Source organism: Strix aluco, chromosome 2 (genome assembly GCF_031877795.1).
Source record: "Strix aluco isolate bStrAlu1 chromosome 2, bStrAlu1.hap1, whole genome shotgun sequence".
NCBI lineage: Eukaryota > Metazoa > Chordata > Aves > Strigiformes > Strigidae > Strix > Strix aluco.
Window position 1 is genome coordinate 4,828,340 of NC_133932.1, and position 18,695 is coordinate 4,847,034.

The following is an 18,695-nucleotide window of genomic DNA, read 5'->3' on the forward strand; positions in this document are numbered from 1 at the left end:
CAGACCCTGCACCAGCTCCGTTGCCCTTCTCTGGACACGCTCGAGTCATTCAATGGCCTTTTTGGAGTGAGGGGCCCAAAACTGAACCCAGTCATCGAGGTGCGGCCTCACCAGTGCTGAGTCCAGGGGTAAGATCCCTTCCCTGTCCCTGCTGGCCATGCTATTGCTGATACAAGCCAGGATGCCATTGGCCTTCTTGGCCACCTGGGCACACTGCTGGCTCCTGTTCAGCCGGCTGTCAATCAACCCCCCCAGGTCCCTCTCTGACTGGCAGCTCTCCAGCCACTCCTCCCCAAGCCTGTAGCGCTGCTGGGGGTTGTTGTGGCCCAAGTGCAGCACCCGGCATTTGGCCTTAGTGAAACTCCTCCAGTTGGCCTCAGCCCATCGCTCCAGCCTGTCCAGGTCTCTCTGCAGAGCCTCCCTACCCTCGAGCAGATCAACACTCCCACCCAACTTGGTGTCATCTGCAAACTTACTGAGGGTGCACTCGATCCCCTCGTCTAGATCATCAATAAAGATGTTAAACAGGAGTGGCCCCAAAACCGAGCCCTGGGGGACACCACTCATGACCGGCCGCCAACTGGATTTAACTCCGTTCACCACAACTCTTTGGGCCCGGCCATCCAGCCAGTTTTTTACCCAGCGAAGCGTGTGCCCATCCAAGCCACGAGCAGCCAGTTTTGCCAGGAGAATGCTGTGGGAAACGGTGCCAAAGGCCTTACTGAAGTCGAGGTAGACAACATCCACAGCCTTTCCCTCATCCAATAAGCAGGTCACCCTGTTGTAGAAGATCAGGTTTGTCAAGCAGGACCTGCCTTTCATAAACCCATGCTGACTGGGCCTGATCCTCTGGTTGTCCCGCATGTGTTGTGTGATGGTACTCAGGATGAGCTGCTCCATCAGCTTCCTGGGCACTGAAGTCAAGCTGACAGGCCTGTAATTTCCCAGATCATCCTTCCGACCCTTCTTATAGATGGGCATCACATTGACCAATTTCCAATCTGTTGGGACCTCCCCAGTCAGCCAGGACTGCTGGTAAATGATGGAAAGCAGCTTGGTGAGCACCCCAGCCAGCTCCTTCAGCACCCTCGGGTGTATCCCATCCGGTCCCATAGACTTGTGTATGTCTATGTGATGCAGTAGGTCGCTGACTGTCTCCTCCTGGATTGGGGGGGGAGGGGGGGGGGCTGTCATTCTCCCAGTCTCTGTCCTCTGGCTGAGGGGGCTGGATTCCCTCAATACAGCTAGTCTTGCTATTACAGACTGAGGCAAAGAAGGCATTAAGGACCTCAGCCTTCTCCTCATCACTTGTTACCATGTTTCCTCCTGTGTCTAGTGTTTTCACTAAACGACTGGAAAGGGAATATTATTCTGTGTAAGAATGTGCACGTCCCACATCTTTCTCATATATTTATCAAATGAAACCCAGAAGTGAAGCAGAGTTTTACTTCAAGTACTTTGAGATCAGCTTTTGAAAAGCCCGCTTCTAATTAATATTTAGAGTGACATAAAAGGTGAATCTTGAAAGACACAAGTTCAATGAAAACACTGTAGTCATTAAATTCACCAAGCTCAGGTGCCCTTTTTCTGAGGTGGGCTGAACCTGACTTCTCACTTTAAATTATCTAGATCACACTGGCACTTAGGGGACCCATTTAAAAATCAGAATGATCCTGTATTAGACACTGTCCAGCCAAATAATTAAAGGACAACCCTATCCCTTGGCAAATTCTCACACTTGAGCACTCAACAGCAGACATTACCTCTTCAACAGCAAAAGATAAGTGGTAAGTTTTATTATAGTAAGATCACACCCTCAAATCACAGGACCAGAAGACTGCAAATGCACTTCCAGCTTTGACAGAAGGTCTCTGCACAACCACTGGCACGTTGTTTTCTTCTCAGAACACCCTTTACCTCACCCCAGAAACCAGAACAATGACAATGATCGTTTGTACAGACCACTGGGCTGACTTCAGAGATGTGCATACAGTTCTCTTTTGTCAGAAGACACTCCAGAGAGGTGAAGCATTACCACCAGAAACCTGCTGGCAGGAGGAAGGGTAGATACCAGCATACAGCTCCATCAGAAGAGGAACATTATCAGTAACACGGAATTTCACAGTTGGTATTCTTTCCATATTCCTGGTTTCCTACCTGTATCCAGTATTGTTCCTGCCAACTACAAGGTGCTTTGGTTGTCTGTCACACATGTAGATGTTAAAGTCATTTTCTGGCACCAGATCCACATCATGGAAAATGAAACAGTCCCAGTTTGCTTCTTTTAGGGCCTCTAGGTATCCTACATTCAGCAGTTTAGCACGGTTAAATTTGGTGCTGCCAGCCTGCAGAAGAGAATGGAAAAAGACCTCTGAAGAAGGTGTCAAACCTTTTGAACCAGAACCGCTCCCGGGCATTTGTTCTGAGCTTTTAGTTTGCAACCACATCCGTGCGTCACAGCCTTTACAGCAGTAGCCACACAAAGAGCTGCCCCATAACATGGGATACAGCAGCAGAGTGGCCAGTGATGCAGAGTGTTCCTTCAGTGTCTCCTTGTCATGAACAAACACAGCCAGGGCTGGGAGAGTCTACAGTTACAGTCTACATGCATACCAGAAGCATGCATGCTGCGTGATGCAATCTCACTACTATTGCTGCTCCTGTCCTGGAGTTCCCATCAGGCTACGTAACAAAAGAGGTACCAGTAAACAGTTTAGAAACTGGCGCTCCATTCTACTGTGTCAGTAAGGGTTACGGAAGTTTTTAAAAAGCCAGGGGAAAAAAAACCAAACAAACAAACAAGTCCAAACCACCATTACTCCCATACTAATTTGTTTACAGATATCAGAGCACCTGCCACAGATGATTTATGCTCATCCACTGAGTTTAAAGGACAGCAGTGCTTAACGAGTTCACTGTATTTCCTTAGGTCACACAGTAGGTGGCAGAGTGGGAAATAAAAAGCAGGTCTCTCTATTTTTAACTCCTATCTATGATCTAATTATGCTGCTGCACAGGGACTCCCCCTAGCACAGAGCTCCACTTGACTTTTACTCGTTTTCGTTGTTTGCTTTTGCTATAAATTAGTGCATCTCCGCTTTCCAGAAATACCATTTTTCATCTTTGAGGTATACATGTATACACACACACCCCCCTATTCGCCAGAGCAACAGGTGTGCTTACCTTGCTATTTATTTTTTACAGGGCAGTGCACACATGCCAGCTTGTAGAAGGCTTTCTGCTCCTTGAGGACAAGGTGGCAAGTTGCCTCAAGTTGCCACCTGGGAGTCAGAAGGCCAAGCCCTGTGTTCCCACAAACTGACAGGACAGTCATTTTCCAGAGCTGGGAACCTGATGTACTTGAAAGAATTAAAAAAGCAATTTTCAACAGGAAGAGATCGTTTGCTAGAAGGTGCCTGAACTGATAAAGGCTCCATGGAAGGTGAGAAAGAAGCTGGCCTTCCCAGACTGAGAGAAGGTTAGCTGTAGGGAAGAGCAGTTGTATAAAAAGCATGCTTTATTGTTCTAAAAAGTAGCATTTTGCTCTGAAGCAGCAATTTGTTCACCATCACTAACAGACATCTGCTCCTGCAAAAAGATGATTTATGGGATTTATGGCTCCATACTTACAGTTAGGGAATACAACGTGGTGCCCACTCTGAGAAATTACAAAAGGAATAATCAGTTGCTTCCATTCTCAGTCAGGCAAGGAATTTTCCAAGAAAAATTCAGATACAATTCACCCAAAATCTATGATGCTAAATTTCTGAGTGGGTTTTTTTCGTGTGTGTTTTTGTTGTCAGGTATTGTTTGGTTGGTTTTTTTAAAGTGTCCTGTAAATGAAAATATCTGTCAGATAATCTTCTGCTGATGAAAACATAGGTTATTCAGTGAACAGAACAATTCAGATGGCTGGTGAGGAACCTGTGGAGAACTTCCCTTGTATTGGGTATCAAACCCAGCCCAGTTCAGCAGCAGCATCGAGTGTCTGTGGCAGTTCTGTCTCCCCCACCAGTAGTCAGGCACCACAGCCCACTTCCTGCGACAGCTAAAAATGCTTTCCAGGAAGGGCACTTTTCAACGTTAGACCACATGCTGAACAAATAGCAAAGTTTACTTTCATCTTGTATTGATGAGAGACTTGTCCTCCTTTGTTTCTAAGGAAGAAGAACACTGACCACAACACAAACTTATGTCGGGAATTATTCACCCTTTAGGTATTACAAACTCATTTTTTCCAGCACTGCACTCATGTATGCACATAATTGTGCAGAGAAACATGATTTTCAAGATGTTACAAGTAGCCCATAAGGAAGAGATCTGGGTATGCCCTTCAATGGCTTACAGAGAAAAATATAGAAGGCCCATTTCTTAATCTTCTTCCAAAGTAAACTGTGTATTTTAATAGTTAAATCCTGATTTTAACTATTTCTTTCCTCAAAAGATACTTAAAATAACTAATGACATCACAAATGGACAGTGCAAATGGATGTGCCATAAAAGAGCTTTGTTAGACCCACTTTCCAGTCTTTGGGCATACCTATCTACATGGAAAGGCTAAGTGAAAGCTTCCACTCTTCCAGGGAAAAACTCTGATAGAACAAGTCCAGGCTCAACATTTTTGTTTGATGTGAGCAGCACTTTCATACTTCTGTATTACTTTTTGCTACCATGACAACAGCTGTTCTCCACCTCACATATTTAAATAAATAAAGCACATATGCCCATTCTCCCAATGATTTATTGCTAACCACTGCTTGCTAGCTGGATTGAGCCATTACATGTATGGTTACAGTACATACTAATGCAGAAAAAAGCCTGTTTTTCCACTCCACAGGTTGCTTGGTGACTCTAAACAATGTAAGAACAGTCTATTCCAACTGGAGTATATATCTTGCCATGACTTTTGCTGCTGTTCTGCTGCACCGTTGAGCAAAAGTGTAAGCTTCTACCTAGAATGCACTGCTCATACTGGTTAATTGACTTTAGCCTCTTTAAAGAGAAGGGAAGAGAAACTATATTCATTTATCACCTTTTTCTCCTACTGTCTGAAAAATCTGTTTAGACTTAAAGCAGAACACATAAGGAAATGATAGTAAAAGAAAGCAAACACAATGAAAAATGAAGAAAAAGACAACATATTGCAAAAAAAAAATCTATACTGCTTCTAGCTCATGCAACTAGAACATAAGCACCTTAGATGCAAGAATGTGGCACAAATCTGTATACTCAAATTTTAGCCGCTGACTCAGCAGAGCTAGAAAGAATGCAAATAAAATTAATAAATCAGGATCCAAGTGCTCTTCCATGGACTACTACTTCCCACGGCCCTTGCTTGGCAAGTAAAGCACCTACAAGCAATAGCTGTTGTGTTTACTTTGAGACAGCAGAAGTACAACATGATACACACAGCTTACTAAGCATAACAGCCAGCAAGCAGATGGGAAAGAAAAGCCAGATACAAACTGAGGCCTTCAATCCAAATAACTCCAACTTTTAAAAGACAGAAAACACGTCAGCCTAGTTATGTACGTGTATACTGCAAGAGAAGCAAGTTGCATTAGTAATGCAAAAGATGCTTACCTGGAACGTAACTCAGAAATAATAAGGTACTTTGAGAAACATACAGCAGTTAAAGCCAGCAGTGTGCCCAGGTGGCCAAGAAGGCCAATGGCATCCTGGCTTGTATCAGCAACAGCGTGGCCAGCAGGGACAGGGAAGGGATCTTACCCCTGGACTCGGCACTGGTGAGGCCGCACCTCGATGACTGGGTTCAGTTTTGGGCCCCTCACTACAAAAAGGCCATTGAATGACTCGAGCGTGTCCAGAGAAGGGCAACGGAGCTGGTGCAGGGTCTGGAGCACAGGTCTGATGGGGAGCGGCTGAGGGAACTGGGGGGGTTTAGTCTGGAGAAGAGGAGGCTGAGGGGAGACCTCATGGCCCTCTACAACTCCCTGAAAGGAGGGTGCAGAGAGGGGGGATGAGTCTCTTGAGCCAAGGAACAAGCAATAGGACAAGAGGGAATGGCCTCAAGCTGTGCCAGGGCAGGGTCAGACTGGCTCTTAGGAAGTATTTCTTTGCAGAAGGGGTTGTTGGGCGTTGGAATGGGCTGCCCAGGGCAGGGGGGGAGTCCCCATCCCTGGAGGCGTTGAAGAGTCGGGTTGACCCAGCGCTGAGGGATCTGGTGGAGAACAGTCAGTGTGAGGTTAATGGTTGGACTAGGTGATCTTCAAGGTCTTTTCCAACCGTGAAGATTCTGTGACACTGTTTATTAAGACCTCCCAGCTTTGCTAACAAGAGCTGAGAGAGATCCTGTCATGCTACCAGCAACAGCTGCGTGCACCGCTGCATCCCTCAACAAGTAGAAGTGTTCAAAGCAGGCATGGAGGTCTGATGTTAGACAGCAGAGGCAGCAGCACGCCTCTCCTCGGGCTGCAGAGCACCAGCATCATCCCCACCCAAACCCATCTCTGCACAGTTGTCTCACCTGGTGAATAACGTAGATGCCATAGTCCAGCTGCTGCCTCTGTAGGAAGGGGTGGAGGTGCTCCAGGAGGTACAGCAGATGCTTCTCTCGATTGCGGTGTGGGATGAGGATGGCCACATGCTGCAATGCTGAGCACTCTGTAGGGTGATACCGGCCCTTGGCTACCTGAGGGTTCTCCTTTTGCACTTCGTCTAGTGTGAGGGATGCTTTGAAGGTGAGTTTGCTGGCACCTCCTGTAGGAGAAACGCAAGAAGCTTTCCTGAGTCATTTCTCATTGTGGCTAGTCCAGTCACCTAATGAGGCACTCTGCAACCAGCATAAGAAACCCAGGTTCAAGCCCCAGTTCGTTTCCCTGTCCTTCCAAGACAAAAGTAGTGCTATGAGGATATTACGCAGGCAGTGGAAGGAGAGAGTATCAAGTGTTTAGTTGCTTAAACTGATTGTAGAGTAGTGACAATTAAAAAAAAAAAAAAAAAAAATCAAGAGAAGTTCCACCCTACTGCAGGACGATTGGCCACAAACGACTGCCAGGGCAAAGCAGAGGAGAGGGAAGTGGAACGAGACACAGGACTGGGGCCATAAGAAGTCATCTCTGCTTAAAGCATGAACAAAAGCATCACAGGCTTAAGGCTATAAATTTGTAAGATAAAACGTACCAAGGGTTTCTGTAGCCAAATGAAATTTTCACCGTTTCTCTTGCACTGAGCTTTAGTTCCAGCCCCTCCAGACTAGGCAAACCCATGAAAAAGAACAATGCAGGCAACTGTGACAGCTACAGCTGCAATGTGTTTACTTAAGCAAGTCTGTCTCGGGGGGCAGGGGTGGGGGTGTGCAGCTAGACAGCAGATTTTTGGACTACATGGGGAAAGAGGGAAGAATCCAGCTTCCCAAACAAATCCCTAATCAGGTTCACAAAAAGGAAGATGACAAATGACAAGATACTGCAAAGCAGAAGCCTGGTACTGGTAGTAGTACCAAGATGAAAAAAAAAGTAGACTAATAAAAATGGCCAAACCAAGGAAACGGTCACCTATTTGAACCTTCATCCTAAGCAGTGCTAACCCCAACGCAGATGTGGAGTCCTTCAATTGGCAACATAGAGACAAAAAGTACATCTAATAAAGAAAAGGCAAAACACTGAAGAAAGGTGGAAAGACTTGTGGTTGAGATAAAGATATTTTAATTTTTAAAAAAAGCTGCACACGCAAGCAAGGCAAAAAAAAAAATAATTCACTACTTCCCATTTGCAGGCAGACATCCAGCCATGTCCTGGGAAGCAGGGCTTCAGCATGTAGAGCAGTTGTTGGGGAGACAAATGCTGCAACCATGAGCACCCCCCCTTCCTCCTTTCCCTGAGTTTTTATTGCTGAGCACAATAAACAGTATGGTCATGCAGTAGGGACTGGACTATCCCTTCGGTCATTTGGGGTCAGCTGTCCCAGCTGTGTCCGCTCCCAACCTCCTGCCCACCCCCAGCCTATCAGATTTTAGGGGACCAGGAAAGAGAGACACAAAGCCTCAGCAGTGTGCAAACACTGTTCAGCAGCAGGCAGGTCACCAGTGCGTTACCAAAGCGGTTTTAGCCACAAGTGCGAAGCACAGCACCACGGGGGCTGCTATCCCAGCCAGACCCCGCACAGGCACTCTGGGCCACAAGTCGCTTCCTCACTCAGAAGCACTTACTGCAACTGGTTGCGTTGTATTTGTTTCACAGGAGAAGTGTCTAGAGAGAAAACCAACTCAGCAGTACCAAAGCAGCTGTGCTTTCCTTTCTCAGAAGTTACCATCACTTACGCAGGTACGGAGACAGCGCTGGGCAGTGACCCTGAAATGGCTTCACCGTGGGGACATCTGCAATTGATTCCATCTTCTCTTCCTTTTGACTGTCCTCCAAGCTAGTTACCTTTCTGAAATCCTTCACCACGCTCTTCGCTTTAGAAACTTCCTGTCTGGAGTCCACAAAGTAACTGAATGTGGCCCATAGCACCATCAAACACAAAGTGACAAGCACCAACACTTTGAACTTATAGAAGAGGTGAAAGACATACAAGCTCAAGGCCATGGCTCTCCCTGATGGCAAACTGCTTCCTCCGCTCTGCTGCCGAGGAAGGCCACCGCGCACCCAGTGAGGATGAAACCAAAGGTCCTGAGAAGAATGTCACAGTATGGAAGGGAAGCTGGAGGTAGGGAGGGCTGCCACGCTTCCCACTGCTTTGCAATTCATGGAGCCATGGTGCTGTTTGCTCTTCAAATGTCGGAAAATACGTCTTAACCTGGACAAAAGGGAAAAAAAAAAAACAAAGGTGAGAGTTAGTTTCTACTGCATCTTCACAGACTTCACGAAAATAGCTTATGACAAAACATGAAAGGAACAGCAAGTGTGAACTACTGGTCAGAAACTAAGACTCTGAGCTTTGGTCCTAGCTCAGCCACGAATGAGCTGCATGATTTTAGGCAAATCACTCTCCTGCTTTGTTCTCCACTCCCAGACTTTTTTTTGTTAACTCCAGCTCTGAAAGTGCAACCACTACCCCATGTTATGTCTGTGTGCAGGTGCCTGGCAATGCACAGGCTTTACTACTTCTCTTCCTACCAAAATTAACAACAGCTGCAAGGCAAGAGATTCTGCTGGCTATGAGTAAAGTCAGCTCCCACACCACCAAAACCACACGAACCTCTGCAGAATTAAACTGTTTTCTTCTAGAGTATTATTGATGCTACGTTGCTCTGCATAACACAGTGTGAACCCCGCAATACTTGACTGGCATCAGAAATCATTCCTCTGCATCTACTACCTGCCAGTATTACCTTGTGGGTCTTTGCCCAGTATTCCCCTCTCACATGCTGCTGCTGGAGGCAAATCTTCCTGCTTTTCAAGGGGCAGGTTCAGTTTTTCAGTGTTAGCTCTGTGAGGATCCAATCCTTTGTTCTGTTTCCTGCTGTCTGTCAGGAGCTCCATTTTCATCCAGCCTTTCACTGCCATTACACTATAAAGTTACCATGCTAATACTTTTGTCTGTTATTATCATCTCATCGCAGAAAAAGAATGAAATTTTAATAAAAGAGAGCTTTGATATGGAAAACACACAAGAAAATTGCCACCTGTGAGAAGAACAAGGACTGAGGCTACGTGAAGCAAAGGCAGTGATTAAAGACAAAGCACACAAAACAGGCTGAATCAAAGAGAAGAAACACAAAAACATGGAAGGTTATTTTGTACCAGCTTTCAAGATACACATAGGAGCCTGGAGAGATATTGCAGGCAGAAGGAACACAGTACATTTTCTTTAGCCCAGGTGTCTTCTGGAAAAGTTTGCTGACTCATGGGGATGTATGTGCGAGCCAGACCTAGGACTGACAAGATGAACTACTCGATGTACTGCCCGAGCTTCTCGGGGTTTGCTGGAAGTGACCAGCTGTTGCCCCTCCTGGCAAGCACCCCACGGACTGCCTCGCCTCCTCTCTCCACCCACAGGCAGCGCACAGGATGCAACAGGAGAGTTTTTCGGTGAAAGATCTCCACACCCACTTCAACCACAAACAGAGAAGAGAGCATAAAAAGAGGCTACACCAAAGATAATATTACTTGCAAGGAAAGGAGGGGGGAAAAGAAAAAAAAAAGAGGAGAGGAGAAGGAGATGTTAAGAAAAAACCCCACAGCAGTCATACTAATGACCACAGTTTATTTGAGGGGTTTTATGGGGGGGGGTGGGGTGGGGGGGGGGGTGTCCCATCTGGTCTTCAAGACCACAAGGACAGAAGCACTGAAACAAACATGAAGGGAAGCCTCAGTTCCTCTTAGTCCTCCCCTCCTTGTCTCCTGGCTCTCGAAACCACATTTTCCAATGAATTCTTTCCGTTCTTAGGTAAATTACACTGGAGACCACATGGGTGTCTGCCTCATTGTTTTAAAAGACACAGAAAAATTAGCTGAGTGCTCTCATTTACATCCTTTCCCTCGATTTTCCACACGGGAAATCATGAGACCAGCCTGTAAGGTATTGACAGCATGGGTCTCTACTACTCTCCAAAGGAAACCTGAGAACGAACAGAACTAGTTTTTCTGCTGTTGATGATACCCATTAGCTCTGTTGTCAGAACAGGAAAGAAAACACCATCAACACCTAACATCCAACTAACCTACAAAATAACGAAATCTACACAGTTCAGGATCACTATATACATGTAAAAAAAAAAAATCAAGAGGATCAGCAAATCTAATCTGCATGCTGACAGCACACGCTACTTTCTACTGTCAGCTTGTAATAAACAACTGAAAGCAACTTTGCGGGGCAGTCAGTAACACGTTTCACATATGCTAAGCTCAACTATTTGTTTCTGAAGGTAATTCAGTTTATAATGCTAAGAGGAGTAAAACATTATCCAGCTTCTGCACTATCCAACAGAACAAATACAGACTTCAGACCCAAATGCAAACAAATCTCAGGCCTCAGTTACAAAAATCTTCACACTGACTTAGCACACCTCCTTACTGTATTTACTTGCATACTGGGGTAAAATCATACCACCACCACTTCTCTCCTATACAGCCAACACTGACAACAGAAGAGTGAACTAGAAACTTTCCTCCTTCTGCATCATCAGAGCTGTTCAAGGAATTCTTACTACAGAAGTAGCTGGCAGGGGTCTCTCATAGCCCTGGAAGAGCACTGCTCTCGCTGCAGACAGCTACCCCACCAAGCCACGCTTCTGCAAACACTCAATCCTCCTTTCACCACAACCCTGGGACAAGCAACATTCAGCCTCAACATCATGCTGCGGACCACCACCACTCTGGCAGGCACAATACAGTCCGGTATTAAAAACACACAGAGGAGATAGGAATGTCTCAGAACCACCACACACACCCCAGAAGGAGCCCACCCCGAGTATTTTGGGGCATGCTTTCTGACAGTCTGCTACAGAAGCCAGATGATGCTAACCCTGAGCAGCGTGCACGTGAGCCCATCCGCACCAGCTCACCTGGCAGCCTGAGTCTCCTTCTGGTACCTGTCACATCACCTTTGTTACCTACAGCTCAGGGTACGACACACGCCGAGTGAGTGCTGGAGAGGGTACCACCACCACTGTGAAACCAATTCTTGAGTCTCCCATCTTTCTGCAGGGCTCAAGAACTTTATCCTGAGTATTACAAACAAATCTGGACTGGAATGCAGCCAGATGGAGATATTAATAGTGATTTATAGAGTCACATAGATATCCTAAAGCCTGGAGATCAGTGCAAGAACAGCATGGATTTGTCCCCCTTACTTTTCCCCTCAAAAGGACATACAAACCTTCTTTTGACTTGGTAACCTTCCTACTGGTTCTGGGTTTTGTGAACAACTGTCCTAACAACTGCCTTGGTGGTATTCAGAACAGAATTCATTAATCCAGCGAGATGAGGGAGAAGGCAGTGATGGAAGGGGATTCTCCAGCTTCTACCCTTCAAGGGGGAGATCTGAAAGCTTTTGTAGAACAGATCTGTATTAGCTTTTTTTAAAAAAAGTGTGGTAGTATTTTAAAACCAAAGGTTGAAATGGACCCCTCACTGCACTGTTTTCCATACTAAGACCGACTACAAACAATCATTAACTCTAGGGGCCTGTAAGATCAGAATCTCCGTAAGCCCCAAATACCAGTTTGTTTTAACCACTTTTTTAAAAAGAAAGTACTTCTGCAGTTGTTGTCAATAACCAATACTATTTATTCTGACAGTCTTTATTCTGCTTTTCCTCACAACAGCTGTAGGCTATAGCTGATGTACTGAAACAATATACAAACACACTACTGGGAATGCATGCAGATGGGGGCAAGGGGAATAAGATGTGAAAAAGCAACAGGAAGTGAGGAAAGAGGAAAATCTCAATTAAGGAGAGAGAGAAAAAACACAGGGGCAGGGGGATTCACTTTCCAGCAAACAGGACACTCCAATTTGTCCAGGAAAATAGATGAGAGTAATTGCTGTCTTACAGTTAAGAAAAATTAATCAAAAAGTTTGAAGTGGGCTCAAGCAGAAAAAATGGATTAAACCCAGCTAAAAATCTCCCCATGTTTCTAAAGTCTCAATTCAGTCAGTCTCTGCAACAGGCGTGGAGGAAAAGCTCCATCCCAGCTGAAACCAGGATACTTTTATTTTCCTGTTTAGGGGGAAAGTAGAAGGAAATTAAATGGGAAAACTACATCAATGGAAGGGAAGACAAAAATGCTGAGATTTTCAATTTATATATTTTGCTTCAGCAATGAATTTTGCTTCTTGTATTTTTCTGAGTCTTGCTGGCAGACATAATAATATAAATCAGCAGCCATAGTGCCCTAAGAGGTGACAGCAGAAATATCATGTTGATACACTCTGAGTTAAATAGTTCCAGCTTTTAGCTCAACTAATGAGTTGTAAACAGGATAACATTTGGCTTTGACTGTCGCCACCTGAAACATCAGTGCGTGTCTTTCAACCCAGCATTACTTCCAAGCTAGCTGTCATTACCTGTCATACCAGAGGAAGACTTTTGCAGGACAGAATCGATTCTGAACTGCAGCTTTGTTCAAGTTTCAGCTCAGGTTGCTCAGGACTCCTATTCACAACTGCAGCAACTGAGGGAATAATGGACTAAAATGTTTTGCCCTATTATCCCACCATATCACTGAAACAACAGGCATTCAAATAAAAGAGAAAATGTCCACCACCCCCCACCAATTTATAGTCCACAATAGTTGCATACAGGAAGCCAGTGATAAACTGTATGAATGATCTGAGAACAGTAAATGCTGTGGACCCCATGGGTAATATTACCCTGTAATTATTAAATCAAAGACTTTATAATTTGCTCATCTAAACTCAACCTGCAAGTTTCTATGGAATAACATGAACTGCTGCCTTTCATAACCTCTGGATTACTGCGCAGCGTTCAGCAGGTGAAACACTTTCCCCAAGGGGGGTAATCTCTCCACAATAAACCGAGGGTATCACTGCACAAAGCACGTGCATGAGGAGGGAATTTCCTTCTCCACCACCCAATACAAACGTGTTCCAGACTAACCTGGGCTGAAAAGGACAACACAAAGTTAAGATACTGAACTTAACATGCAGGGAATGACTATCAACAGGTGTTTTCTAAAAAAAAAAAAAATATTATTAAATTCATAGCCTCTCACTCAGAAGTGGACTGCACTCTCAGAAAAAGCTAAGACAGTTGCTAACCTCTAATTACTAGTGCAAATGGGCTGTCCCCCATAAGAACTTTTTTTTTCCCACAAATTAAATAAAAAATTAAAAAAGTGCACTCTCCATGGAAAAACAATGAAACATCAGGAAGCAGTTGACAGTATTAGTCAGAAGACCAAACTTCTGAAATACTTTTTTTTTTAAATATCAGGAAGAGCACGAAGGTATAATATTGGTAAGGTACAAGGATGTTAAATTAGGAATATAAACTCTGAATTTACCGCACCAACCTTATTTCTACCCTCCTCCCTTCCTATTCAGTTAGGTGAAATCTCACACTTCGCAATTTCCTTTGTCAGCTTTGCAAGATTCCTTTAGAAGCAGATATTACTACATGTTCACAGTACTTGCCTCTGACAAATATTCAGACCATACTACTCTCACTGTGAATTACTTCCCATAATAACTAAAAGCACATCTCCACCGAGTTCTACAGCAGCAACAGAATGTTGTTCTTACTTATAACAGACTTGAGCACTTCAACAGAGCAGCGTAAATATGCATGCATGATCACAGTTAGTCACTTTTAACTCATCACAACACACATGCAAAAGGGTGTAATTTGTGTTTCATAAACTTGCACTCTGGTATTTTGATGTTTTCTATGGAGAATATAGTATGTATTTCAAAATGTGGAAAGCATTGATATATTTTGGCGATTTTAAACGAATCAATTCACCCATCAACTTACCTTACCTTTTAACCTATGAAGTAATAATGTATCAGGTTTCTTTTCCCTGAGACAAGAAGGGCATGTGCACAGAAAGCATGTCTGACTCTCCTAACAAACGATGAAGAACTGTACCCTTATGAATGAAGGCAACTGAGAAACACAGTGAAGAGCTGGCACTTTTATGACTCCCACCAAAGATGGAGAACTTGTGAACTTAAGAGTAACGGGAAATAAAAGGACAAGCAAGAGGTTAAGCCTCAATGAAAACTTGCCTGTCAGAGAAAAAAAAAAAAAAAGAACTTGATCATTGCCCCTCTGGAGGGTGTTGCTTTACCATTTTACACTAAGGACTCTTCATTTGAAAAAGTGATCTTTCACCAGCAAGCTTAAAATACCAGGGTTGCTAAATCAGGCAGCTAACCCAGAGTCAAGAACACTAGAATTTGGGCCCTGTTAAAGAAAAAGATAAAAAAGAGAACAGTGTTAGGCCCAGAGCCTGCTGTTAAAAAGCCCCACTTGGAGAAATAGTATAAAAAGCAGACTTGTAATACATCCATAAAATCATTACTAATGGAATAGCCTTAATAAAATACTGACTAGAATGGTCATGCAGCCTTAAAGCCCAACAGTCATTCTGCAATTCACACAAAATAAGGGAGCAGATGCTTTGCACTTCATAACTTCCAGTTAGATAAAATTAAACCCTTACCAATTAAGTACAGGTTGAGGATATGCAAATCACAGTCACAGAATGGTTGAGGTTGGGAGGTACCTCTGGAGGTCATCTGGTCCAACACCCCTGCTCAGGCAGGCCCACCTAGAGCCAGTTGCCCGTGACCATGTCCAGATGGCTTCTGGATATCTCTGAAGATGGAGACTCCACAGCCTCTCTGGGCAACCTGTGCCAGGGGCTCAGTGATCCTCACAGTAAAAGAAGTGTTTCCTGATGTTCAGATAGAACCTCCAGTGTTTCAATTGGTGTCCATCGCTTCTGGTCCACCACTGAGAAGAGCCTGGCTCCGTCCTCTTTGCACTCTCCCTTCAAGTATTTATACACATGGGGAAGTTCCCCCCTGGGCCTTCTCTGCTCCAGGCTGATCAGTCCCAGCTCCCTCAGCCTTTCCTCACAGGAGATGCTCCACTCCATCATCTCCATGGCCCTTTGTTGGGCGCTCTGCAGTATGTCTTGTACTGGGGAGCCCAGAACTGAACACAGGACTCCAGGTGCAGCCTCACCAGCACCAAGTAGAAGGGAAGGATCACTTCCCTCCACCTGCTGGCAATAATTCGACTAATGTAGCCCACAATACCACGTCCGCCTTTGCCGCAAGGAGACATTGCTGGCTCACATTCAGCTTGGTGTCACCACCTCTAGGTCTTTTTCTGTCAAGCTGCTTCTCAGCTGGGTGGTCCCCCCACAGTTGGAGCAACACAACCCTCTGGTGTATCTGCCACTCTTCACAATTTGTGCAGTCTGCAAACTTGCTGAGGGCACACTCTGTCCCATTATCCACATCATTAACAACAATGTTGAACAGGACTGGACCCCTGGGGTACACCACTAGTTACTGGCCTCCAGCTAGACTTCATGCTGCTGATAATAAATTTCTGGGCCCAGCTGTTCAGCCAGTTTTCAATCCACTTCACTGTCTGCTTATCCAGTCCATACATCAACAGCTTGTCTATGAAGATCTTACAGGAGAGAGCAAAGGCCTTCCTGAAGTCCAGGTAGACAACATCCACGGCTCTCCCCTCATCTACCAGGCCACTCATTTCACTGTAGAAGTTTATCAAGTTGGTCAAGCATGACTCCTCCTTGGCAAATCCATGCTGACTACTCCTGATGATTTTCTTGTCCTTTATGTGCCTGGAAGTGACTTCCAGGATTAGCTGCTCCACCACCTTCCAAGGTATCAAGGTGAGGATGACTGGTCTATAGTTCCCTGGGTTGTACTTCTTGCCCTTCCTGAAGCCAGTAGTGACATTTGCTTTCCTCCAGTCTTCAAGGGCTTCTCCCAGTTGCCATGATCAATCAAAGATTATCAAGAGTGGCCTTGCAATGACACAAGTCAGCTCCCTCAGCGCTCACGGGTGCATCCCATTATGGCCCATGGATCTATGTATGTCCCGTTTGCTTAAGTATTTCATGACCTCTTAAGTAATCCTCTTCTACCAAGGTTACATCTTCCTTACTCCAGCCTTTTGCCCTGGTCTCTAGGATTCCTGAATCCCAGTCTTGCTAGTAAAGACTGAGGTAAAGACAGCATTCAGTAGCTCAGCCTTTTCCACAATCCGCATAACCAGGTCTCCCACCTCACTGAGCAATGGCACCACATTTTCCCTCATTTTCTTTTTATTACCTGTGTACTTATAGAAGCTCTTCTTCTCATCTCGGATATCCCTAAATCATGGCTGATACATTGGTTGGTGGGTGAAAAAAAGACCACCCAGTCAGACGTTAAAACATATGCAAACAATAGTTCAAACAAAAATTCAATACTAAACAAATCTTGCTATAAACAATAATCTCCAAGATGCTGGAAACATAGTTCTTCCTTCTATACTTCATAACTCAGGGTGACTAACCCTCAAATATGGGTGGGAAAACATCTGTGATGCAACTAAACTCTTCTCATAGCTCTCAAACCTGACTCTAGCTAGATTTGACCTTCAAAGGTACCAGGAAGCTTTCATATGAACATAAAGTTCAACTCTTCTTGTGAAATAAGGTCTCAGTGAAGCATAACCAAATCTAGTTTAGAAAGTTACAGCTGACTACAAGGGCACAGCACTTCAGGCCACAAGGTTAAAAAAACCCCATTGTATTTATTTCAAAATCCATGAAAAAAATAAACAGAAAAAAAACATAGTTATCCAAATCTGACATCAGCTAGAAGTCCAAAAACCAATGAAGAACAAGAAAGGTCTCCATCTATATGGTAGACATACTCCTACCTAGACAGACACCGCAAACACACTTCTAAATATATCCACGATCATACTGAGGCACATAAATACTGCATGATCTGCGTTCCCCAACATCGTATCTGTACCAGTAACTGTACCTGCACTCAGCAGCTTCTCTGCCAGCTCAGTTTCTGTAGCCTGCTACGTTTTTTGAAACACATGCCAAACCCTATTTGCTTGCACCAAGGTTGCTAGCACTGTTCAGCACAGGCTACCTGTAGGAACCGATCAGAAATGCAGTGCTGTATGACTCCTCCGTGAACATGAAGCCCTAACTTGCTCCTCTCCACCCAAGAAACCCAAAATAGTAAGCAAGGTTCCAGCATGGACAAGACTTCTTCCGAAGCAAACTAGGAAGACCAGAACCCCATTCGTTTTCATTCAGGGTTTTCCTGACAGCAATACACATGCACTGGAGTCTAACACGCTGTGCAAGCACAGAGCAAGCGAGCAACGTACATACAAGCTGGTTCCCCACGTAAGGGCTGCAGGGTCAATCTACCCATTTGCCTAGCAGCCTGATTGAAGCCACCAGCATTACCAAGCTCAGAGATATCCAGAAATTCTAAAGGCTGTTCTTTTTCATCTAAGCAAAATTCCTAGATAGACAAAGACAATTATCAGCAGGAAGACTGATTACTGATAGCCCTGATCTAGATATTAGTGAAGGAAATTAACCTTATAAACAAAATTGGAGTTGATTAAAACTCATTATTTGCCAAACACTTATTTTACCTGATACAGTTTTAGATAAAAATTGTCATTATAACTATGCTAAAGCTCAGAGTCACATGATTACTTATCAAAAAAGTTATGTTTAACAGTATAAATAATCAGTGAGAACACGCTGCCTAAATTTTTCATGGGTTTATATTTAAAACAATTCACCCTGTGTGGAACATCTGCAGGACGACTCCAGAGAGATACTTTCATCTAATGCATGGAAAATTAATTTTTAATTTACACAAAGTAACTTTCTGACTCTACCCATTTCACGCTGCCCTGTAAGGACACATTTCCTATCATGCTGGATTTTCCAGAAGCCCCTGCAACCTCCTCAAGCTCACATACAAATTCCACAGACAGCAGAACAGTTTCAGCAGCAAAAATGATTCCCTTCAACAGAACTTTAAAAACCCTCATAAGTTCCAGCAGGAAATGAAGCATGAAAGAGTTCCTCGGGACTGCATTTATCAGCTCTGTACTATGCAGTATTTCATTTGGTATTTTGGTATTTTATCTAGGCCAAAATCAGAAGCAGCAATAAGTTTGCTCTGGGACTATCATGAAGAAGTACAGCAATCTTCATTAAACCCTCCAAGAAAGAATTAAATTCTTTACAA

General features: G+C 44.4%; 1 protein-coding gene across 4 annotated transcripts in view; it reads right to left on the minus strand.

Moving 5' to 3' along the window:
• Positions 1-18,695, minus strand: part of B4GALT4 (beta-1,4-galactosyltransferase 4) — a 37,192-nt gene that overhangs the window by 9,941 nt on the left and 8,556 nt on the right. For 3 of the 4 annotated variants that reach the window (XM_074808682.1, XM_074808696.1, XM_074808689.1), the window contains exons 2-4: positions 8,282-8,760; positions 6,488-6,720; positions 2,158-2,345 (exon numbers count right to left, since the gene is read on the minus strand). In XM_074808682.1, coding sequence (XP_074664783.1) covers positions 2,158-2,345; positions 6,488-6,720; positions 8,282-8,549 — 689 coding nt within the window. In that variant the 5' untranslated portion in view covers positions 8,550-8,760. Of the gene's footprint in view, positions 1-2,157; positions 2,346-6,487; positions 6,721-8,281; positions 8,761-9,295; positions 10,122-18,695 lie in introns of those variants that run through there. The other variant, XM_074808675.1, reaches the window with a different exon arrangement.